Here is a 27,034-nt window from a genome sequence, read left to right as displayed (position 1 = left end):
CTCAGGCACACTAAAAAACAGTTGGTAAACAGAGTAGTGACACCTTTAATGTCATCCTAAGGCTTTCCCCAAACCTACTGAGCTTATAAAACATTTTCATGAAATATTTATTCGCAATCTGTATAACTGGTGCTCAACGGTAGTCTTTTGGAAAGTACAGTTTTATGACACTTTTAAAAATGTATTTTATTCTCAAAATCCATGAAACCAGTAGAGTCCTCTGAAGACTAACTGAAAGCACTAGATGACTGTAAGGACAGAGCCCAGTGCCAGGTACATTTTCGGTGACGCACAGGTATCCATCTCAGTGTTATCAACCGACTTTCTAGAACTGGGATGGGGAATGGAGATGGGGATGAAATTTACTAGTTTAGAGGGTTAAATGAGACTTCATCAATCCAAAAATACAATTAAATGAGAAATTCAACAGTGTTATTGTGCACCTACTATGTGCCAGCAACTGAGTTAGCCAGAAATAAAAAAAAGTCCCTAAGATCTGAAAAATCCTGACAAAGCAGAATAAGTGAGTTTATCACTGGTGCTGAATCACAGCTCTTTTAAAAGCACCCAATTTAACATTTTTTGCTTTTTAGTTTCTCACTATCTTCTACTGTCAAAGAAGCGAAACCACTTAAAAAGCCACAAAAGCCTCTGACCCTCTCAGGGTCCTGGGATCGAGCCCTGCATCAGGCTCTCTGTTCAGTGGTAGCCTGCTTCCCCCACCCTCTGCCTGCCTCTCTGCCTACTTGTGATTTCTCTGTCAAATAAATAAAAATCTTTAAAAAAAAAAAAGCAGCAAGAAAGAAGTATTTGCGAATTTACTAAATTTTACTCATTTAAAATTAGCTCTGACATTATTCTCATAAGCCTCATAAGTCAAAAGTGGGTTATTCTCACTTATTTTTGTTCAACAGTTCATGAGTCACCTGTTATGTGAGAGTCAGAGTAATTATTCTCCTAGTCAACTCCTTGTAAATCATTAAAATCCTAAAGGTCCACTCACCACACAGCAAAGTTTAAATGACCAGAAAACTCATCAACGAGTACAGCGCAAGATCTTGACACCGTACGCTACCAGCTCTGCCGCACAAGATGTTCTACGATGGCCAATTCTAGTAATCCAACTTGTAAAAGTATCATGGGAAATACCAACTCACATGTTTTTTAGAAATTGCTTGATTCAAGGCTATTTTATGGCTGCAGTTGTTTTTGTCATAGTGTTACCCTAAATTTCAGTAAAATAGATAGATAAAGCACCTGTTAGGAAACAAACATGCTTACAGAAGAGTATACCAGGTGCTGTAGGTTACATTTTATTTGGTGTTATCTGTCCCAAGTGCTCTTGTCACAAATCTAGTAATACTCTACCCCTGCCCCCCCACCACCACCAGTAAATAATTTTAACAATTTTCTTTGTTCACTAAAATTATATTATTAATTTAAATACCCCCTCCCTCCATTTGGAGAAAGGTTACATGAAAAAGGGAGATAAGAACCCTGTAGTTTAAACTTTCCTTCAAAGGTTCCTCAAGTAGTCTTAAGTAATATTCTCACCTTTACCTGGAGAAACCATGAAAACAGAGGAGCTTAATTTCAAAGGCCCTGTTAAAAAAAATCAAACTACAATAGAACTTTTCTATAACAACCTTTCTTATTAGTGAAATAAGTATAAGGCTGGTCTTTTCCTAGATCTGACCCGAAGAGATTTAATTAGTGAGCTACCATTAGGATCTCATTATGAAGGGCTGGGCTCTAAGCACAGCATCATAACATGTTTCCACCACAGATACTGCCCTAAGAACATCCTGTAGTTCACTGGAAAAGCGGGATAGTACCTTAACAGTTACTTCATCTACGAAAATCTCTTGGATTTAATTTATATTTTTGTTCATCATTATAAACAAACTATACACATAAACCTAAGCATATAAATACTCCACATTCATGGCCTCCTCTCTATAAATTTTCAAAGCCTTACCGATCTATCTCCATTTTCGCATTTTAACATCTTATCCTTTTTAGAATATAGAAGATAATTCCTATACCCTAATAGAATACTTGTTTATGCTATGGTGTAAAAATAGGCAATTCAAAAATACTTAGACTACTATATAAGCCGCCTAAATTCCTATGTTTTGATTTGGGGAATTTAAAGAATAGATATATAAAAATATGAATTCTTGTGATGGCAGAAAACTTCCAACATTGTAACATAAAAGTAGCACTGTGAGAACTCCCATTCCTAAAACAGGAGGCGAAGACTTGGTGTTAACCATAGAAAAGTGTTTCCCACAAACAGCAGTAAACTGCCTGTGGGATTTCAGCATGACAAATGCATAGCTGACTCATGGGATCAATTATAAAGAACAATACTTGTGACATTAAAAAAAATTATTCTCTGCTTTTATCACCTATTAATGCACGTTAAGAAGTCAGATGAGTCCCACTGACCGAACATTTTATTACCAAATCAATATCCAGAGCTCTCCTTCCCTCAAACGTATATGTGAATTCCTTACCACAGACGCCTGCTCCCAATAACCCTTTTCATGATTGCTCATTAAATTCAACTATAAAAAACATTTTTTTAAAAACTATTTGAGTATTATGTTAAAACTGAATTGTCAAGTTCTCATTTCTGATGATAGAAACTGGCTGTCCAATATTTTGCCTTAAATGAATTGTTGGTCTTGTTAAAATTTTGAAATAAAAATTACAACAAAATAGGAAGCACAAGCCAGTCGTAACTTACCCTCCCCTCCTCCAAGCAGACTATTACACCCTCTAAAAAACCTGTTTTCCCTGAACAGAAGCAGCAATAATTCCCATTTTAAAGCAATTCTCTCTGACGTGCTGTTGAAGCACAAGCAGCATTTGCGATACTTACTGAATGTTTCTCCTGCTGGCCCATAACTCCATGGTTAGCTGGGATTGCTAGTGGTTTCATAATGAAGAAACATATGCTGAACTGAATTTACACATCATGTACCAATCTCTCATGGATGGCAAGTCACCCTCTACAGCATTAAATTAAAAGAAAAAAGAAAAAGGAAAAAAAAAGGAAGAAGGAGGAGGAAACCAAGCTGCAGCTTAAAGTGTCACTACTGGTGAGCTTAAAAAACCCCTCACACTTGTAGACCAGAAAAGGAATCCGAACAACGGTGTTCGTCTCCATTTTTATAACACTGAAACTCTAACCATCTGAGGCTAGGATAAGACTGAGGAAACCTTATACAGCTCTCAGCCTTCCGAGAGAACAAGATCATTTCTGAGATTGAAGAGCAAGAGCCAAAAGAAAAGAAGGGAAAAAAAAGCTAAAATGGCTGACTGCACACAGACTCCCCTCAAAAAGGCTTAATACAGAATTATATTAGTCAGGGTGGTATAAGAACCAGTCTGTAGCATTCAGCCGAGCATTGTTAATACTCTTGTTTCATCTGCAATCACACATACGGATCCCTCCAACCAAGGAAAAAAAAAAAGAAAAAAGAGGAAAAGAAAGAAAGAAAAAAAATCAGGGCAGAGCATGTGAATCGGGACCTCCTCCCTAGCTGCTAATGATGCTGACAGAGTGGTGACCAGTGATCTCTGTCCCACTCCACTAACCAAGTTTGCACAATTAATCTTAGCAGCATGACACTGATGGACATTTAATTTAATGATGTCTGTCCCTCACACTCAACACAAGCATGACTGCTAGCAAGAGAGTCACTAACAGAGACACAGCACATGCACACACACAATCTCGAGAATCATGAGTCTGAATGCAATACACCAATATAATTACATTATTGTGCTTACTTTGGAGGACCATGGCTGCAGGCAGTTGGCATAGCAACGCACAAGGAAAGCCATTTCCTGGGTAGAGAGAAAGCTTCCTTTTCTAAATAAAAAATTCCTCTTAGGAAACAAACGGCATTGCTGCTTCCTGCAGAAAGCAAGACACTGGAGTCTGTCTCTTAACCTGCAAGGCTCACACTCAATGCAGTTCTAGTGATGTAAGTGGATTTCTCTCTCACCCTCCCTCTCTCTACATACACTGAAATATTCAGCTCAAATGGTACACACATTCCTTAAGACTCGCCCCCTCCTCTACTTAACCATTTCACTCATTAAGGTAGCGATGGACAATTCAGATAAAGTAACAAGCTCTTGCCTGGATTATATCAGCGGCTGCAGGTTAAGCAAGTCTCAGAGGGATGGAATCCATTGATTGCTGACTCCAAATAATATCACTGAAGACAGGGTGGGAAAACGGAGCAAGGACTTACTTGAATAGCTTTGAACTAAAATATGATTTTTCACCAGTCTGAAGATAAGAGAATGGATGTGACCTCTTCCCCACCCTCAAACATTACTGTGCTACAGGAAGTAAGTATCTATCAAAAATTTCCAAAATGCACATTTAACAAGCTTTATATAAATTTAGAAGATGTGATTTTCACAAACACACACACACACACACACGCACACACACAGCACGTTGCAAATAATAACAAAATAAACACACAATTTTTAAAAAATTCAAACTTTTAGAGGTAAAGTTTAAATTTAATGAGGATATGTTATTTTACCATTAACTCTTAATTTCATCTGGGTTAGCAGGTTATTTGAAAGACAGCATTACAGCTGACAAAGAATAAGGACATTTTAACTCTGAAGTACTGGTCAATTTCTCATAGGCAAATCTGTCTATAAATGGAATACATAGTAGAAAATGGAAATGGAAAATCTAGCAACTTTAATAATTGACTTTGAAATTGTCAGTACTTGCTAATTTGTGTTTCTTGTCTACTTAAAACTACACCCATCCTATTCTCTTTTCTTTTCCCCTCTCATTATCTAAAGGCAACCACTCCCTGCCCATGACTATTTTGGATCCTTCTCTCCTGCCCATCCCCAGTATACCCCTTTCATAGACTTGTTATATTATCCATATCCCTTCTTCCCCACATATATTCAACCTCTCCCTCACAACTAGCAGGTCTCTGCACTGGCTTCTAAATATGTTCAGGTCTCTCACATCTCAAAAACAAAACAAAGAACAGAAACCTTCTTTAGAGCCTACATTTTCCCATGGCTACAGTATAACTGCCATCACACTAACCCACCTCATAACCAAATTTCTCAAGAATTACCTGTTTTGGCTTCTACCACTTCCTCATCTCACACACTTCTTCAATGAAGGACCATCACGGTCCTATTATATAATTTATACATCTACGAGTTATCCTTAACACCTTTCTCAAAGCCCAATCCATCACAATATCCTATTAACTAAATCCTCTACCTTTTCTCAAACTTAAATTTCTCTTAATTTCTGCTATCATCCCATTCATTACTTTTTGCCATAAGAATTGAAGAAGTGTCTTTATTGAACTGTCTGGATTCAATTTTAACCTCACCCACCCTATCCATTCAACATACTCTTCCTAAGATCTTTTAAAAACTAAAATCTGGTCATTTCAACCTAACCTGTTGAGCCCTTTCTTCAATTAAAACATATCAATGGGGGGCACCTGGGTGGCTCAGTGGATTGAGCCACTGCCTTTGGCTCGGGTCATGGTCTCAGAGTCCTGGGATCAAGCCCCGCTTCAGGCTCTCTGCTTGTCGGGGAGCCTGCTTCCCCCTCTCTCTCTGCCTGATTCTGCCTACTTGTGATCTCTCTCTCTGTCAAATAAATAAATAAAATCTTTAAAAAAACAAACAAACAAAAAATCAATGGCTTCCCATTGCTCTAGCATACAGACTAAAACTCCTTTTACAATGTGCAAAATTTGTAGATGGTTTTAAGAATTATGCCATGCTCATGTCTTCCAGGTCACCTGGGCTACTCTTGTTTCCTTCAATGAGCAAAAAGGTCTTTCTACACAGTATTTCCTCTGCCTAGAACATTCCTTCACCCCCCCATTTCCTGATTGATTCTTACTCCACCCCTAAAAACCTCTGGTGAAATGCCCTCAAAGTTATCATGATATTGTGTATCACTTCCCTATAATACTTATTACTGTTCTAATTTTACATTTAATTATGGAATTTGTTCATCAGGTTCGATGTGCCACTGTACTTGTAGCCCTTTAGCATGGTACACATCACAGGTTCTTGCCTTTTCTGAATGAATAAAATCTTCAATGATCAAGAATGGACATTAGCAAAACCATGTTTGATCTTGTAAACTAGTTCTTATCAAAATCCCAAATGCTTTTCTACCATAAACAAATGAATGATTTAAAAGTAAATGGCTTGGGACACCTGGGTGGATCAGTTGGTTGAGCAGCTGCCTTTGGCTTGGGTCATGATCCCGGGGTTCTGGGATCGAGTCCGATCAGGCTCCTTGCTCAGTGAGGAGCCTGCTTCTCTCGTTGCCTCTGCCTGCCTCTCTGCCTGCTTGTATGTACTCTCTCTCATTGACAAATAGATGAGTAAGTAAAATCTTTAAAAAAAAAAAAAAAGTAAATGGCCCTTATCTTTGACAAAGGAGCATGGGCAATATAATACAGAAAACACAGTCTCTCCAACAAATGGCACAGGAATAACTGGACATCCACATGCAATAAATAGATAAGTCTAGGCACAGACTTCATACCCTTCACAAAAATTAATTCAAAACTGTCACAAACCTAAATGTAAAATGCAAAATCATAAAACTCCTACAAAATAACAGAGAAAACCTAGATAACCTTGCATATGGTAATACCTTTTTAGATACAACACCAAAACACAATCCATGAAAGAAATAATTGTTAAGCTAGAATTCATTAAAATGAACTTCTCCTCTGTAGAAAAAAAAAAAAAAAAAACAGTACTAGGAAAATTAGACGGCAAGCCACAGATCAGGAATAAATATTTGCAAAAGACACATCTGATAAAGAACTCCTAAAACCCAAGAGTAAGATAAAACATGATGAATGGGCCAAAGACCTTAAAAGACACCTCACCAAAGAAGATACACAAATGGAAAATAAGCATATGAAAAGATGCTCCATGTATATGTCATCAGGGAAATGCAAACTAAAACAAGAGTGAGATACCACCCCACACCTATTAGAATGGTCAAAATTCAAAACACTGACAACACCAAATGCTGGTGAGGTTTTGGAGCAATGGAAAATTCACTCATTGCTGGTAGGAAGGTAAAATGGTACAGCCACTTTAGAAGACAGTGTGGTGGTTTCTTATGAAACTAAACACACCTATCATGTAATCCAGCAATCACACTCCTTGATATTTACTCAAAGGAGTTGAAGACTTATGTTGGAGCACCTGGGTGGCTCAGTTGGTTAAGCAAGCATCTGCATTTGGCTCAGGTTATGATCCCAGAGTCCTGGGATAAAAGCCCTGCGCCTCAGACTCCCTGCTCAGTGGGGAGTCTCCTTCTCACCTCTTCCCCCTCTCCCTCTCCACCTCCCCTGAGCTTGTGTTCTCTCTCTCTCTTGCTCTCTCTCTCACACATAATCTTTTTAAAAATAAAAACTTATGTTTATACAAAAAAACTACACAGATGTTTAAAGAGCTTTATTCAAAATTGCCAAAATTTAGAAGCAACTAAGATGAATTTCAGGAGATGAACAGATAAATAAATGGTAGTACAGCAAGACAATGGAGTATTATTCAGCACTAAAAAGAAATGAGCTATCAAACTGTGTAAAAACATGGAGGAAACATAAATGCGTATTACTAAGTGAAGGAAGCCAATGTGAAAAGGCTGAATACTGTATGATTCCAACTATATGACATTCTGGAAAAGGCAAAACTATGGAAGCAATAAAAAGATCTGTGGTTGCTATGGGTGATGAACAGGTAGAGCACAAAATATTTTTAGAACAAAGAAAATACTCAGTATGGTATTATGATGATCGATGGATGTCTTTATACATTCGTCCAAACCCACTGAACATACAACATCAAGAATGAACCCTAAGGCAAACTATGGACTTTGGGTAAATGTGATATGTCAATGTAGGTTCATACTGAGTTTAAAAATGAACCATTCTTGTGAGTGATGTTGATAATGGGGGAAGCTATGCATGTGAGGGGGCAGGAGATATATGAGAAATCTCTGTACCTTTCCTGCAATTTTGTTGTAAATCTAAACTGCTCTAAAAAATATTCTTTTAAATATGTACATGGTATCAAAAGGTACAAGCTATCCACGTCAAGTGTCCATCTATAAATGAATGTATAAACAAAATGTAGTATATACTTACAATTGGATATTACTTAGTCTTTAAAAGAAATAAAATTCTATAACAAGTTAAAAAAATTAACCTAGAAGACACTATGTTAAGTGAAATAATCCATCTAGAAAAAGACAAATACCATAGAATTCCAATTATATGAAGTACCTAGACTAGAAGTTAAATTCATAGACCAAAAGGAGGATGGTGGTTGCCAGGGGCTGGGGGAAGAGGGTAAGAAAGAGTTACTGTGTAATGAGTATGGAGTTTCAGCTTGGAAGGATGAAAAAATCCTGGAGATGGGTGGTGGCAATGGTCATGTAACAGTGTGAATGTACTTAATACCACTAAACTATGTACACTTAAAAATGGTTAAAATGGTAAGTTTAAATGTGGATATTTTACCACATGCACACATGCGTGTGCGTGCGTGCGCGGGCGTTCACACACACACACGCAGATTTAATGTGTTACCAAACCATTACCTAAATAATCAAGTTCTATAACTTTCATCCATCTACCCCGTGTCTCACATGTCCATGTGACAAAAACTCTTCTCCAAGTTTAAGTCAAATTACCCCCATGCTGATAGTGTCTGACCTTACATGTGAAGGTTTGCCATTGCTTGCCTCTCTCTGAGAAAATGTGTCACTTCTCTGAAGAAGGAAGCTAAATGGGAGAACCTGATAGGTGATGTCAGAAAATCACACATCCTCAGGCACTACTGCTTTTCTGTGCTGAGACTTGGTGTGATTTCTCTCACAATCTGGCTCTGTGCCTACAACCTACATATCTTAAAACTCATGACTGTAATGCTGAAATTTTACTATTCCTACTACCCTGTACTTTTGAAACACAATTATGCCAGGCTATAATATGTCAAACACCACTTGAGAAATAAAATATAAACCAAAAATTTAAGAGACTCCCATTACAGATTTTATACAAACAAGAACTTATACTCGACCTTGAAGTAGCCTCAATTGGAGTTTTATTTGCTCCATTCCTTACCCATCTCAATTTAATGAATAGCATTAAATAGATGGCTAGAAAAATGACCATGTAACAACCTTCTATCCTATGTTAAGAACATCTAATAACTTCTATCAGTAACAAAGATCCAAAAGACAGAGATTATGTTACTAGTTCAGGACACTACTTAATGTAAGACCTTTCCATGCTAAATTTAATGCCATTGTATTCATTCATATTTTTCCATCTATTGTGTTTGATTTTTAATTACTATGAAACTGAGAAAAAATGGACTATTCTCAGTAATTATTAACCACATTTAGGATTATTATGTTTATTTATTTATAATATCTATACTGTTTATCCATAGATCTCAATGTGCTTTACATGTATTTTAATTAGGCTTGGTCAGAACTCAAGGAAAGCAATAAAATAATTTATTCATTTTTCATAGAAAATAAACCGTGTAAAATTATAGGTTTGGTAGTTTGGAAGAATACAAAATAGAACTCCAGGTCTCCAATATCATTTACTTCACTTATCCACCACTCTGTATCGATTTCCTCCCTATTCCCCCTACCTGAGAAGAAAGACCAAAGTGTTTTGGAGAGATTCTGCAGGAGAAGGTAGAAGAATTTACTCTTTGTTATCTAGAAACAAAAAATTTTACAAATCTCATTTCTAATATTTTATTGTTCAAAGAAATGACATTTTAATATGCTGTTTTTTTCTATGGATATGCCAAACGAATTAAAGCCCTAAGCCAATACAAAATAAAGCTATTGTAGGAGGTATAGTCAGAAGTTTTTCTTCTCTCCCTGAACCCCCCCATTAGTACTATGATTTCAAAGGAAAAAAGTTGATTATCCAAAGAATCTTATTTTTTTTTTTAAGATTTTATTTATCTATTTGACAGACAGAGGTCACAAGCAGGCAGAGAGGCAGGCAGAGAGAGAGGAGGAAGCAGGCTCCCCACTGAGCAGAGAGCCCGATGCGAGGCTGGATCGCAGAACCCTGGGATCATGATCAGAGCCGAAGGCAGAGGCTTTAACCTGCTGAGCCACCCAGGCGCCCCCAAAGATTCTTTATACCATAACTCAATCCTACATTTCACATAATCTTCTCTAGCCATCCCTAAATATATACCTCAAATACATCTTCCCTGCAAATCCTCCTAAAGATTTTGTAAGCAATTTTATTTTTTTTCTACTTTGACCAAATAAAAATGGTACTTCATTTCATTATTACAAATAATTTAATTATGAAATACATGAAAGATACCAACACAATGCCTGACACGTAATAATTGTTGAGTAAGTACGGAGTTAAATTTAAATACAGGTCTCACAAATACTGGGAACCTGTTACTTCAATTAACACTTAGGAAGACCAAACTAAGTAAGAGTCCAAAACTTTCATCCAGCTATAGTTCAAAGACAGGTTCCAAAGAAACCTCTGGGCATTCTTTTCTCTTCTCAAGTTCTTTTTTCTCTTTTCCGTGTTTATAGTCACCTGGTACCCATATGACAAGTGCCCTCCTAAATCCCTATCACCTATTTTACCCAATCTCAACCCACCTCCTCTCTGGTACCATCAGTTCTTTCTCTATAGTTAAAGAGTCTGTTTCTTGGTTCTCTCTCTCTCTCTCTTTCTCTCTTTCTTTTTCCCTTTCCTCATTTGTTTTTTAAATTCCACATGTGTGAAATCATATGGCATTTGTCTTTCTCTGACTTATTTCACTTAGCATTATATTCTCTAACTTCATCCATGTTATTGCAAATGGCAAGATTTTATTCTTTTGATGACTGAATAATATTCCATTGTATATATTATGTGTGTGTGTGTGTGTGTGTGTGTATTCTACTTCTTTACACATTTGTCAATTGATGGACATTTGGGCTGCTTTGATATCTTGGTTATTGTAAATAATGCTACTATAAACATAGGGATGTATGTATCCCTCTGAATTGGTGTTTTTGTATTCTTTGGGTAAATACCCAGTAGAGCAATTACTGGACTGCAGAGTAAGCACTTCTATTTTTAACTTTCTGAGGAACCTCCATACTGTTTTCCAGAGTGAATACACCAGTTTGCATTCCCACCAATAGTGCATGAGGGTTCCCCTTTCTCCAAATCCTTGTTAACACCTGTTGTTTCTTATGTTGTTAATTTTAGCCATTCTTGACAGGTGTAAGGTGACATGTCGTTATAGTGTTGATTTGCATTTCCCTGACGGTTAGTGATATTGAGCAACTTTTTATGTGTTTGTTGCCATATGTAAGTTTTCTTTGGAAAAATGTCTGTTCTAGTCTTCCACCCATTTTTCAGTTGGATTATTCACTTTTTACGTGTTGAGTTTTATAAGCTCTTTATATATTTTGGACCCTAACCTTTTTTAGATATGTTACTTGCAAGTATCTTCTCCCAATCCACAGATTGCCTTTTAGTTTTATTAATTGCGTCCTTTGTTGTGCAGAAGCTTTTTATATTGATATAGTCCTAATAGTTTATTTTTGCTTTTGTTTCCCTTGCCTCTGGGGACTAGAAAAAAGTCTCTGATGTCAGAGAAGTTACTGTCTGTGCTCTCTTTTAGGATTTTGATGGTTTCAGGTCTCACATTTAGGTCCTTCCTTCTTTTGAATTCATTTTCATGTATAGAATAAAGTAGCTCAGTTTCTTTCTTTTGCAGGTTACTGTCCAGTTTTTCAACACCATTTGTTGAAACCGTATTTTTCCCATTGGATATTCTTTCCTGCTTTGTCAAAGATTAAGTAACATATAATTGTGGGTTTATTTCTGGCTTTTCTATTCTGTTCCATTGACCAAGGTGTCTATTTTTGTGCCAGTACCATACTGTTTTGATTACCACAGTTTTGTAATATAACTTGAAGTCAAGAATTGTGATGCCTCCAGCTTTGCTTTTTCATGATTGCTTTGGCTACTCAGGGTCTTTTGTGTTTCCATACAAATTTTAGGATTGTTTGTTCTAGTTCTGTGAAAAATGTTTTTGGTATTTCTATATGGATTGCACTGGATGTGTAGATTGCTTTGGGTAGTATAGATGTTTTAACAGTATTTGTTCTTCTAATCCATGAGCATGGAATGTCTTTCCATTTCTTTGTGTCATTTTGAATTTCTTTCATGAGTGCTTTTTAGTTTTCAGAGTATAAGTCTTTCACCTCCCTGGTTAGGTTTATTCCTAGGTATCCTACTATTTTGGTGCAATTGTAAATGAGATTGTTTCCTTAATTTCTCTTTCTGCTACTTCATTAGTGTCTAGAAATGCAATAAATTTCTGTAGATTGATTTTGTAACCTTTTATTTGAATTCATTGATCAGTTCTACAGTTTTTTGGTGGCTACTATAGGCTATTTCTTTAATAAAAAGAAAAGTTCCTGATAACATACTGTTTGTGATACCCGTGATTGATAATTGGAAAATTAACATAGTAACCCATCCATAATAAGTATGCCCAGTATTTACATGATGCATGTTAGAAGAGAAAGATTAAAAGAAAGCATAAAATGGGACACATGCCAAAAAAGGAAATAAAGTAGACTGTAAATCAGTGAGAACTTCCAACATCAAGAGTGGGGCTTTTCCAATGCATATATTCAAAAAATGAATAGACTGTAACAGCTAATTTAACAAAGCTTATTTCGTTTCCCAGAACCTACTTTAAGAAAACACCAGACTTCAGCTTGAAATGCTGAGTTATAGAGGTGAAGTCCTTATACACTGGTACTCAGTGTGAGCTCCTGACTACAGTATTTCACAAGGCAATACTCCAAGTTCAATAGCAATTATTATCTTTATTACTAATTTGGCATGTAATTTATTCCCTTATGGTTAATATTTTACATGAGCACATGAATTATTAATTATGCCTCCATTTTTTTTTAATAAAAAGAGACTATTGATCACAAACTAGAATATAGGTGAGCTGAAGGCAGGGGCCATACACTTTATTTGGTTTTGATACTGTTAATAACAAACTATGCTTTATCTTACACTTATCACACAGTAATTATTCAAGAAAAGAATGAATGCATAACTGATTCCACTTAAATTTTTTCAAAACCACCCTGTGAAATATTATTACACCAGCTTTAAGATGATGAAATGCACAGGATAATATTATAACCATAAAAGATGTCCAATTTATTCACTGACAAAATCAGGTGTTTTAAGTAATTTGACAGGTGAGAAGACTAGGCTAAAACCAGAAAATTTAAATTTAACAGGGATAAATATAAACAACTACATGCATATTATCAAAATGTCACTTGCCCAATTACAATATAAGGGATATCAGCTTAGAGGAATAATTCACAGGAATGGGAGGAGGTATGAAGTCTTACCTCTAAAATGGAGCTGACTAAAAGCTCCATATGATCCAATACAGAATACCTTACAACTGTCATATAATCATGGGTTATCAGACATATAATGTCCAGGGCAAGAAAAACAAAGTTCTCCTATAATCTGCACTGTAGGGTACTGCAGGACCATGTGTAAGTGGTAGCAACCAGTTCCAGACATCCTAACTTAGGAGAAATGATGAGTAACTGTAGTACTAAGAGCAGAAAACCAAGATGTAAGGTGTTCAGAAAAGTAGACATGTTTAACCTAGAAAAGGCTTAAGGTCTCTTTATCTGAAGCACAGTTATATGAAAATGGAACATGAATATTCATTTCTAGATTTCTAGAAGAAATCTAGAACCATGAACTAAAATTATAGAGAAGCAGATTTCAGCTAAACAGAAGGAAAAGTTTCTTCATAATTAGCCCTTCCCTATAATAAATAATAACTATTAATGATTTACTAAACCCTTAGTTTATACTAGGCAGTAGGGTACAATTTTGACACATTATGTAAGGACTATCTTGCAAATATCAGTGCTAGTTATAATTAAAAATCTTACAGCAGAGGCTGAATGTCAGTGATTCTATAGAGAAAAATAAATTGTATTAAGTGGTTAGGAGATAACTAAAATCCTTTCAAGTGTTTAAGGTTATCTAACACAGCTATTCTTTTTAAAGATTTTATTTATTTATTGTCAGAGAGAGCATGCAAGCAGGGGGAGTGGTAGGCAGGGCAGGTAGAGAGAGAAGCAGGCTCCCAGCTGAGCAAGGATTCTGATGCGGGACTCCATCCCAGGATTCTGGGATCAGGACATGAGCCGAAGACAAACACTTAACTGACTGAGCTCTCTATTGCAGCTATTACCAAACATTAGCTGGTGGCAAAACGGGGATAAAAGGGACGTTATGATAGAGAAAAGAAGAGAGACCCACTGAATGAAATAAATCTATCTTGTAATAAGATTTCCTGGTAGTAACTATTCCTTTATTCTGAGATTTCTGTCTTCTTTATGTTGGCAGTTAGAGGGGAAATAATAAAATGCTCTTACTTTTTAAAAATTATAGTGCTAATTAGACCACAGATTAGAAGTTTTTTTTAACATCCTTAGCTCATAAATTAAAAGTTGCCAAGTTTAGAAGAAGGTAAGTGAAAAATGATTTTCTTAATGTTAGCAATAATTGATTAAATATTATACATAACTAATCAGCTTTATAAAATGTTTTTAAATCCCTTAATATTACTAATGTTTTCAGTATTCTTAAATATTACCAAAACTTACAATATTTTCTGTGCAGAACCAAACAATTTCATGACTTTATTTTTTCATCTCTAAAAATTATGACTACTTTCAGACAACTGTAAGTTGTTTTGATTCATTAAAAAGTCATACTTACAAAAAAATCTTTCAGCAAGATTTGGCTTTTATTACTTATAATATTAGTGAAACTAACTTAAAATACATTAATTAAATAGTCACCTTTGCTACAAAATGGTACTGCTCAACAGTAAAAACCCATTTCTATATTGGAATGAAACTAAAGGTCAAAGAGGGGGTAAATGCTGTGCTTTACTAATGAGAGATACGGTTTAAAAAGGAAAAGTACTTGTAACAAAAATACTGATGAATCGACCAAAGCCTAAATTATTGCCAATATAATTAGTAATTATTTTTCACATTGGACATTCTATGCTGTAGCCTATGTCTTTTCAAGGTACTTAAAGAGCAGGCATCTAAAGTGGCTGAATTATTTGACACACTTCTCTTTCAAATCAAATTTAAAGTTCAAGTAATGTAAAAGCAAAATATGTTAAGTTCATTTTTAAAAATAAATAATTTTAAATATCAGGAATGGAAAAGACAGATGTCTAGGTTTGACTCTGAGTACCATAAATATTGAACATGTAACTTAGTCTCTTTGACCTTAGCATGCTTTTCTTCTATCAGTGGAGACACCATCACCTAAGTGTTTAGAAATACAAAGTTTAATTGACAAAATATATGGGGTAATACCTAGCCAATTGGAATATATCTTAAGGATTCAATAAGGGTAAATTTTATTCTTTCCAAGATATTCTAAAATGTCAGTTGCACTCAAGTTTTGAGGATTCCATTATTTAATACTGTAACAATGGCTGGGATTAATATCCTTGTGCAAATATCCTTGTGTAAGAACGGTTAAGGCAGGTAGATGTATAATACCACTCCTAGAAATAGTCAGTAACACTAACTTTATGAGTTTGATCCAAAGACACCAATGTATAACCAAGATGCTGCTGAGCACCTAACATATACTATACTGTGCAAAAGGTATACTATGGCATATGAGATACTATCTGCTTTTAAAGGCTATTTCTCTTTAGGAGTTTAACTTTTAACAAACATACTCTCACTTTTAAGATCCAATGTCTTGGGTGCCTCAGTTGGTTAAGTGTCCAACTCCTGACTGCAGGTCAGGTCATAATCTCAGGGTTCTGAGACTGAGCCCCACTTTGGGCTCCGCACTAGGCGTAGAGCCTGCTTAAGATTCTCTCTCCTCCTCTACCCTTACCCCTCCCCCACTACTCTTTCCCTCTCAAAAAAAAAAAAAAAGAAAAAAAAATCAAAATGTGTAGGTTTTCATAATGGCTGGATAATCTTCATTCTAAGAGACAATGACAATGTTTATAAATGGAAGCATTAACCAAAAGGCTTCACAATCAGGAATATAACTGTGACTGTCCCTCTACTGTAATTAAATATATTCCAGACAGGAAATGCTTCCAAGTAAATTTGCCTGGAAATAATTAAATATAGAAGACTGTCTCAATATAGAAAATATTTTAGATGCCAGAGAAATTACTTAAGTGTTCTCTTGAAAACGAAGTCAGCTTACAATATATGACCATATGAGCTTTAAGATGACAACATTCAATTGTCCTTCTCATAAATCAATGAACAAAGTCCAAATTACACATCTAATTTTTCCCTCTCCTTAAATGCTCTAAAAAGGCAAACAGAGTATTTTACCTACATATTTTAGTTTCACTTTGAAATTTTCAATTACCACTATTTTTAACATCCTTAGCTCATAAATTAAAAGTTGCCAAGTTTAGGAGAAGGTAAGTGAAATATGATTTTCTTAAGTGAAAGATGATTTTTAAATAATACTCAAATAATTAATTGTATATGTAAGACTATTATAATTGTCAGAATTATTCACAACTGGCCAGATGGATCATATTCATGGAAGATTATATCTCCTGGTTGTGCCATAAAGTAGCAGTTCATAGTATGAACACATAACCATAAATCTATAATTAAATATTAAACAGAGTAAGGCAGTCACTTATTCATTCTACATTTGACCCCAAGACTAAGTGGTTAAGTTAGAAAACAAGAAATCAGGGATGAACTGCTGAACAGTGTGACTGACCTAAGCAAAATCGTTCATCACATGAAACTGCTCACTAAAAGACTGCCTTAGAACAAATATACAACAAAATCTGTTTTTCTTATATTTTATAGATTTTTCAATGACAAAAAGCAAAATAAAAATCTGTTGGACCAAAGTTTAAAAATATATGCCACCCAACCCAGTGGACTTGTAAGATTAAAAACAAAAACAAGAACTCTAAGATATTAATATATTATACCCAAATGACTGCAAAACATGGTATTTACAATAAAGGTAAAAATACAGTAGGGAAGAAAATGAGACCACTATATCAAGGAGACATTTCTCTATGTGAGAAATGATACACGAATCTATAGTAACCACTAACCGCATAAAATATTCATGTGGACATTTCAGCTTTCATTAAGGGAAACCGACCCACAATTTGAAATCTGTGGAGCAGGGACACTTTCCAAAGGCAGCTCTATCCTGTCAGATATTTTGCTTTAGTAGTTGATTACTGAATCATATTGAACCTGTGAGCACAATCAGTGGTAAATCACACTGTGTGATGACAAAGGAATCCAGCCCCTAATGTCTTAACGTAAGCAGAATAAGTGGATGGAAAAGATTGAAGGCAGACTCTTTATTTGACACAAAACAAAAAGAGTCAGTAGATAAAGATAGAGAGAAAGAAAATAGGTACTCAAAGTAGAGGAAAACAAAGAGAAAAGAATCCAACTCTAAAAAAATAATAAGTGGAGTTTTGAGAAGAAAAAGTTTTAAACATACTGCTAGGTTATTTATTTATTTTGTACTATCAAGCTGAAACAATCTGTAATAAATTGGATTAAATTATCCTGAACATCAACTATGATCAGTCACAGGATGTTGTTAAAACTATCCACGATGATCTTTTTTTTTTTTCCTCCCTGAGGGTACTGGGGGACGAGGACCTAAAACTAGTCTTATTGATATTGGCATAAGATCCCAAATCCATTTTTAAATATTATCTAACAGACATTTTACAGTTATCATTACTATATTTTCACTACCATACAAAATTGGACATAAGCATTTTAAGTATTTTTAAATTCCACATAATGATTCATAATCATCTTAATAGGGAAGGGGTGTTTAGCCTTTTTGGGGGGAGATCATGAGTAGATAAAATACCTAAAGGGAAAAAAGCAATTTTCTCTTTTTTTTTTTTTAAAGAAAAACATTTCTAAATGAGAAATGCTCAATAAATTAAGTAAAAATGTCTATCTTTAAAAATCACTACAGTAACTACAAAATCGATTATCGGTAACCACCCAACATAATTAATACATTTAAAACACAATTATCTAATGTAAAGCATTTTAAAATTCTTCTGATTCCACTCAAAGATAGCTTGGGATCTTTCCATTTTCTCCCAGAATCTATAAAGGAATTAAGCAGCAAGGAGGACAAGGCAGTAGTGAGAAAGTCACACAGGAAACAAGGTTAGGGTCAGCCTCATGGGTGTGGGACCTATGAAGTCACAAAGGACTCTGTTCAGAAGGGCCTCTGCATTTGGGAAAACTATTTTTACTTTAAAGAACAAGCAATGGACAAACTACGACTGTTCGATAGTAGATACCTGGCAGATATCTTCTTGAAAATGAACAAACTGAGCTTCTCACTTCAAGGAAAACAGCTGATAGTACTTTGTTTGCCAATGACAAAATTTTAGCTTTCAAGTAAAAATCAGACTTTTGCAAAATTTATATCCAACACCATAAACCTGACAGCTTCCCAATAAAGTGAGGCTTTTTTAGTGAGACTGGTAGTGATGACATGAATAAATGTGATTTTTAAAATACTGTATAACATGCCAAAATTCTGGTGACAACCTAATTTACTGACCAATGCATGATGTTACAAAATCATACATAAGTAAATAGACCCATGGGTAAGTAAGACCAATGGGCTTTAATAAAAGAGTAACTTCACTGACACAGCTTTACATTCTTAATTGCAACTAAATTTTTAAGAAACAACCATGTGACAAATTTTGGTGAAGTATATCAGTAAGATTATTTGAAAAAGCTGTTAAAATACCACTGCCTTTTCCAACTACCTGTGTGAAGTCAGATTTTCTTCATATACTTTCTACACTTGAAGCAAAAGAGTATATCATAACAGATTGAAAACAGAAGTTCATTTGGAAATCCAGCTGCTTTTATCAGGCCAAATATTAAGCAATTTCACTAAAAAACCTTTATGTAATATATAATAGGTTACTATTAAGAAATATTTTTAGATTTCTCAGTTTTAATTTCTGGCATGGCAAACAATGATATAGATAACTCATAAAGCAAAAGCCTGTTGGAGCTCTCAAAAAGTTTTAAGAGTATAAAGGAGTCCTGAAATGAAAAACTTTGACAACTACAGCTCTAAGACATGAACTAGAAAATAATCAGCCTTTTTGCTCTTTTAAAGATTACACAGTTATCAAACATCCATAGATTCCTTTAAAACAAAATTCTGTATTTACATGAAATACAACTTCAGCTGAACCCTCTAACAGCTTAAACTACTTGCGGAATGATTACTTGCATATACTCTTCTGGTCTAATTAAAGTTAGGAAAATGGTTATATGAAGGAGACATAGAAAGACTGAAGCTATCAAGTGCTCATCAATAATGCCCACTGTCAAGGACATCAATATCCTCAAGAATATCAATAATGCCCAAGTATTCTCTACATCCCAGTTAGTTGGGATGCTCATGCTTATGTCACAAATTAACAAATGGCAAAATGAACTTTTTTCTCCAAAAACTTCCTGAGTACTCCAAAATTCTTGATGATAGAGCTTTTTTAAGGTTCAGTATAAAAAACTGTATAAAGAAATGGATAGAAAGTAAAAGTATGCTAATAATTAGTAAAAGGAAAATGTTACAACTTATTTTGAGATTTTAACTTTTATTTTCTAACATTTGCAAATGGCTTCTGGATTGTACCAAAACCACAAGTGACCAATTATCATTACCTATCCTCACAGACATCTAAATAAAAATCAGGACAATCTGAGTATTTTCTTTTTCATCCTTGAAAATCTTCCCTTCTCAATCAGTCTGCTAGTCAGTCATTCCAAGGAGCAATTCATAATTCAGATTGGCTCACTCTACTGTCACATCATTTCTCCTCTAGGCTAGCAATTCCAAATTCCATATTACATCCCTATGTTGCACTTCAAAGAGAGAAAGGAAGACATAAGAAAAATAAAGGACTACTTGATCCTGTACTAAGCCTATAAGAAACTGCTCTAATACAATTACTCAATAGATTCTATAATTTTTTTTCCAAAATATCTCATTTTTCAGCCTCTGTGTAATTTAAACCACAAAAGCTATTAGGTACAATGTAAACTGTGTATGTTCGAGTCAGTCAAAAGTTTACTACAGATATTCTTAACACTAACTGAACTATACATTTAAAAGTGGTTAAGAGAGCAAATTTAATGTTATGTGTTTCCTACATAAAAAAAGAAAAGAAAAACCACTGAATTATGCACTTTAAATAGGTAAACTGTATGGTATGTGAATAATAACTCAATAAAGCTATTATTTTTAAAAAATTAAGTTTGCTCTTCATCAGTTTTTTTACAGCAAAGGTTTGAAAAAAGGTTTACTACTGTGACATGGATAATGACTAATTTTTCTGGAGAGAAAAAGGGGAGATCTCGCATACATAAATATGTATAACAGATAGTAGGCATTTTAATGATTAGTTTAAATATTTCCTTTCACAAGTGACATAAACCTAACACCTATACACTAGATACAAAACTAGAGTTTCTTCCAGAATATCTTCTAGCTAACAGAAAGGCATTTCTAGCTAATAATGTTTTAACACTGGATTCAAAATCAAAAGAGAACATTTCTAGTCACCTGATATTTCAAACAATGAAACAGACAACTTACTGATAACTTAATTGTAAAAAGATAAATTCAGCACTGTTAGGATATAGGCCTGAATATCAAAGTAGATTTTCCCAAAGAAAAGAGACATTTTTCAAAATCAGCATGTAGCACTGTAAAATCTCACGAAGATCTCACATAAGAAATGAAAGTCTAAGATGAAAAGGATCTTTGCTGCTCAGACTAAAAGCTAAATTTTAGCCAAGTATATTTAAAACATATACAAGCACAGAGAGCCACCAGTGTTCACAATTAGAGGCAAGACAAAGTAGCAGTGGTCTTTTTGACAAATAAATTGCTTGAAATATTTTATGACTTGCTACACAACACCCTTATTACTTTCAATCTCCAAGTGCAACCAAAAGATGGGTCCAATTATGACATCAATACAAGCTTTCTTTCAAAATGGAATGAAAGAACAGTAAATCCCAGTGGACACGGGAGTTCTGCAGCAGAGATGATGTAATATATAAAAATAGACATCCTCCAACAGAAGCTGAAACTTGGGTAAACAGCACACTGCATACTATTCTCAACTGCCTTGCATGAATTTGCAATGCATGCTGTTAATAGCACAAGACAAATCATTTCATGTTTTAAACTATTTCCTGATTTACATTTCAATTTCAATATACACGCTCTAGTATAATTTCCTAATCTGTATAAATTAAATGAACATAAATACCTGGTTATAACTGCAAGGAGGAAACAGTCCCCCCAAAGCAAGGAAATGGAGCCCACTGCAGCAGTTTTTCCACGCTGCATTTTGTTAGAAATTGCAGCACATATGGCACAGAACTGTTACGTCCACCTATTGTTCAAAGACCTTTCCACAGGGAGCATTCTGCAGGATTTTAAAATGCAACATCATCTAGGTGAAGAGGAACCAGTAAACCTGCTGATAATGGGTGTGAAAAGCGAAGAGTATTCTGACACTCTAAGACTCCGATGCCAACATAAAACATCAGGCATGCATACAGTAACTAGGATCTAGCAAAACTTGTGCCTTTTTTTTTTTTTTATATACACATCACTACTATCTAACACTCTCTCCACACCTCTCTTTTACATTCTTTATCAATTCAGTTCTCACATTTCCATTGGGCTTTCCTGGATTGAAGAATATTTCACTTTGAGCCAGGATATTGAGAAATTATGCCTGATTTCTCAAGTGCCCTGTCTATGTGCCTCCACTGTATTTAGAATTCCCTATATTTTAGTTGCACATTTATCTATCTATATCCCTTATGAAACTAAGAGGACAATAAGGGCAAAATATGCCTGTTCAGTAGACCCTTATAGCCCTGGAACCTGGCACAAACCTGAAACAAGGTGGGTACTTGATAAATATTCATTAAATGAATAAAATATGTAAATGAAAATACTGAGGTTTCCTCTCTGTAATACAAGAAAGAAAATACACACATTTCCTGAAATTCCACCCAATTACAATTCACAGAGAGGACTTTAGGTTTAATTAAGTGAACAAATGTCTTTTGGATTTAAAGAAGAATGAAATATCAAAATAATTAAGAAATTTCCCCTATATGTGAATATTTTCTACATAAGCATATCAACAGATTTTCAAAATACCATTATATGAATAAATCATAGGTGTAGTATGATGTGAACTGATTGTTACAAGTTAAAATGCTAAGACCTTAATATTCTAGGAAATTTAGTAAATATACAAGTCACTGATATATTACACAAAACATATTCTCTTACTGTTAAGCAGCTAGTATTGAATTAAACTAAGACTTCAGTAAAAACTTAAATAAAAAACTGAAAAAGCAAAGACAAACATGAGTGAAAACAAAATTTCTAATGCAATAACAATTGCCCATGTCAAAAAGACTGTTGTAAAATAAAAGTGCATAATCTCACAAATACTGTAATTTTTCATTTGTTTCAATATCCAACAATTTTTGAAACTAACCAAACCTATCAAGTAGTCCTTAACTATAAATGAAACCAACTTAAATCTATCTTAAAAAAAAAGTCTACTTCATGGTAAATACCCAGTAGTGCAATTGCTGGGTATTTACCCTAAAGATACAAACGTAGTGATCCAAAGGGGCACATGCACCCGAATGTTTATAGCAGCAATGTCCACAATAGCCAAACTATGGAAAGAACCTAGATGTCCATCAACAGATGAATGGATCAAGAAGATGTGGTATATATACACAATGGAATACTATGCAGCCATCAAAAGAAATGAAATCTTGCCATTTGCGACAACATGGATGGAACTAGAGTGTATCATGCTTAGCGAAATAAGTCAAGCAGAGAAAGACAACTATCATATGATCTCCCTGATATGAGGAAATGGTGATGCAACATGGGGGCTTAAGTGGGTAGGAGAAGAATAAATGAAACAAGATGGGATTGGGAGGGAGACAAACCATAAGTGACTCTTAATCTCAAAACAAACTGAGGGTTGCTGGGGGGAGGGGGTTTGGGAGAAAGGGATGGGATTATGGACATTGGGGAGGGTATGTGCTTTGGTGAGTGCTGTGAAGTGTGTAAACCTGGTGATTCACAGACCTGTACCCTGGGGATAAAAATATATGTTTATAAAAAATAAAAAATTAAAAAAAAAAGTTTAAAAAAAAAGTCTACTTCAGAGAAATATAAGATATAACATAGGAATGATTATATAAATATTATTAGAAATAGAACTTGTCTTATATTATTTTAAAGAATAACCTTATAAAAAAATAGGACTCATTTACATAAGCCTCATGCATTGATCAATCTTATTACACTGGTGCCACATTTTACAGATAATTATATTATCACTGACTGTAACTCAAAATTTAATCCCATTATGTTAATATTACATTGTATTCAACCTACATTATATTAACTTAATTTTATGTACTATTTTTTATTACTTCTTATGCATCTGCACCAAGAATTTTAAACTAAGCCTAATCTACTAAAAAATATAATACATAATTATTAAACAGTGCTCTGAAGTATATATCCATATTGTAGAAAAGGACTACTAATGAAATGTGTGGAAGATATCTTTTTATATGATCAACTGGTTTCCATTACTTCAAAAATTTTGCATTGATTAAAACTTTATGAGTATGTTTTATGTTATACTGTGTTCAAATCCTCCTAATTCATTCCTTGGGAAAATGTCCTTTGGGACAATGTGAGTGTGCTTACACCTGATCAAATAAAACATTCCAAGATTAAAACAACAAGAAAAACACAAAATTAAAAGTCACAAGGCCATCTTGGATTTTGACTGTCTCTTCTCATCCTAACAATTACTAGTCACAGACATTTCCAAATATTACTTGAACTAAATCAAATCCATAAAATGTTTAGCTAAGAAGTTATACAGCTGAGGAATACCAATCCTTTAAATATGTAATCTACTTTTGGGGTTTTTTTCCCCCCATATTTTAAAAGAGGTCACTTTCCTTCATTGAGCTTATTGTATTTTGCTGTATAGAGTGATGTGAAAAGCTTTGACTCTAGCCAGACTTCTGGGGTTAGAATTTTGGTTCTATTACTTACTAGCTGTGTATCCTTAAGCATATTCCCTCATCTTGTTCTTTCATTTCTTAATCTGTAAACAGTAGTAATAATAATCCATTCCTCACAGGGCAGTTATGTATACTAAACGATTTAATTTATGTGAAATGTTTTAGAACAGTAGTACATACATTGATAATACTCTAAAAATGTTTGCTAATTAAACTATTAAAAAAAATAGAGCCATCTGTTGGGGTAAGTAGGAATGGGAAGTGGAATGTCAATCAGAACTTCAAAGCATCAAGAGCATTTCAATCCTTTTAGCCTTGCTAGACTGAAATGTCTGTTGGTTCATGTAAACTCCATGGTATAGACAGGACAGGTTTTCTGCAGTCTTCAGTCTAATATATCTGTACAATTTTGTTCTTTCTAAACTGAGAAGAGGGCAGAGCTCTCTTTTTATTAAAATAAAAAAAGAAATATAAGATGACAAAACAAGTATGTACCAGTCTCCCCATCACTGCAATCAGGTAAGTTAAGTCCTCCCCTTAAGTATCTTCTAGAATAAATCACAAACTCCTGGAATAAATTGCCCATAAATATAGACAGGCAGGGTCTGTAATTTTGGGTAAAATAAAGGTTTTTCCTCTACCCTAATCTGAACCCAGACACAAAATAAACTTGTCCAAGTCTAAAGTGACTGACCCCAAATCTTCCAGCTTCTGCCAAGAACCTTATCTACTACCTGCCTCTATTTTCATTATCTACCTTAAGACTGAAAATTCATGCCACATCCTCTTTTCTAGCAATATTAAATACAGCCTCAACCTCACAGCATCAAAATGTAGGAAAATGGTAATGAAAGCCATCTCCCATATCCCCTTCTCACTGCATTTTAAAATGCTTATTATTCTCTCTGCAAACCTCATACACTTGCCTTGGAAAAATGTCTAGAAAACACTCCACATGGACTATTTGAGTACTCTTGTTTCTGAAGAAAATTATTATAATCTCTTTTAAATTACTGCAACACATTTAATTTTAAAAAGTGTACATAAAGTATATATCATAACTCAGTGTATATTTTCAATTCAATTCCTACTTCTAAATGGGAATTAGACTAACTAGTAATTTTTCATATTAAAAAAGAGAAAGATTAATTATGTACTGATATATCTTTTAAAATATTAAATTTATATATGTTTAGAGTATACTTTTACCAGATAAAAGTCCAAAACACTGATGCAATTTTTAAAAGTATACAATTACATGAAAATTTTATTAAAGTTACAAATAGGATGAAAATGTCTAAGATTTATCATATCATCTAAAATAGAGCAGTGCTTCTCAAGTACCATATAGCAGCCATGACACCTGTGGCATTTTAATATGCATTCTCTTGCACAGAACATAAAGTTATTGCCTCATTTTAATTTGAAATTCTATACAAATATTTCATTATTTCAGGCAAGTTTACTAAAACAGCCAAAGACATTATTATATTGACAGCAGAGTTCTTCTAATGTCAACTAAATCATACATGATCTTTTTCCTGGGCAATAAAAAAACACAACCATAAGATTCTATGAGTTACTTAACCAATTCCTTTCCAGAGATAAAATTGGTTTTCCTTCCTTTACTCCAAATTCCCTGATAACCCCCAATCTGACCCACCATTTCAAGAGTTAACACTGAAAATCATAAATTAGTCATGTGTTGGCATGAAAGAAATGAGTAAAGATATTATTATAGGCTTCTAGAATGAAATAAAGCATGAATTCTGGTTAAAAATAAAGTGTAAATAAGAAAACAGAAGCATTTTTAAATTCTCATTTCCTTTTTGACTAAGCCTTTATTCTTTCTGACTAAAATTTTGCTAGTACTCTCCCAAAATGCTTTCATATTGGGATTCCTGAAATTTAAAGCTTTTACCTATAGCATTTAAAATGTAAATTTCTAATGGGTTTCCCATAAGCTTTCACATAAAAAGCAATTAAATTTCCATTATGTCTACCTATCTTTTCCTCTTCATTTCTTCACTTACAAATCATGTTAGTTAAGAACAGTGCTTCCACCCCTTCTTAAAAAAAAAAGAAAAGAAAAGAAAAGAAAACCAAAAACTAAGTAGGCTGCACTTAGGTGGAACTACAGTAGACAGGGTGGACAATCCATCACTACACCTGCATAAATTAAGGAAACTGTGCCATCACTTAAACCATTAGCAGCTTTAAGAGATTTTACTGAATCAGGGCAAAATACAAAAGGACAAGACCAAGCCAAACATATCAATATTATAAACTCATTAATTACAATGAAAATTCACAAATAAACTTAGGTTAGTATTAGGAGACCACACACAAATTACAATACCTGAGATTTAGTGCATTCCTTTGAGCCAAAATGAAATGAGTGCCATAAAGGAGGAAAGGAAAAGATGAACATTATCAGACATGCTATAGTATATCTGCCAAAACGAAGATAATGTTAAAATTAGGTTAAGAATGACCATATAGAATTGGCTGTATGCATAATGTTCTCTAGCCATGCACTTGAAATGCACTGGAAATCATTTAAAATCACCTGTGAAGTATGACCATGCATTTTCCAAATAAACTTTTCACCCTCAGTCCCACTCTTACTACAGTTCTTTCAAAGGGAAGTATTTCTGTTAAGAATAAGTAACTATAACTTAGGACTAA

The 27,034-nt window shown here is 34.4% G+C and overlaps 1 protein-coding gene across 16 annotated transcripts in view; it reads right to left on the bottom strand.

Moving 5' to 3' along the window:
- The window catches only part of RAPGEF2 (Rap guanine nucleotide exchange factor 2), a 239,962-nt gene that overhangs the window by 85,859 nt on the left and 127,069 nt on the right, over window positions 1-27,034 (bottom strand). For 10 of the 16 annotated variants that reach the window (XM_013048272.2, XM_013048270.2, XM_013048273.2 and 7 more), the window contains one exon: window positions 26,706-26,723. The exons of 3 other annotated variants lie outside the window; for them this stretch is intronic. In XM_013048272.2, coding sequence (XP_012903726.2) covers window positions 26,706-26,723 — 18 coding nt within the window. Of the gene's footprint in view, window positions 1-2,887; window positions 3,741-26,705; window positions 26,724-27,034 lie in introns of those variants that run through there. 3 more of the 16 variants (XM_013048281.2, XM_045086819.1, XM_013048282.2) reach the window with 2 other exon arrangements.

The sequence above is a fragment of the Mustela putorius genome, unplaced genomic scaffold, assembly GCF_011764305.1.
Source record: "Mustela putorius furo isolate JIRA1106 unplaced genomic scaffold, ASM1176430v1.1 tig00000056_pilon_pilon_pilon, whole genome shotgun sequence".
NCBI classification, from domain to species: Eukaryota; Metazoa; Chordata; class Mammalia; order Carnivora; family Mustelidae; genus Mustela; species Mustela putorius.
Note: the sequence above shows the minus strand (reverse complement) of the source record. Positions and strands in the feature narration are given on the sequence as shown.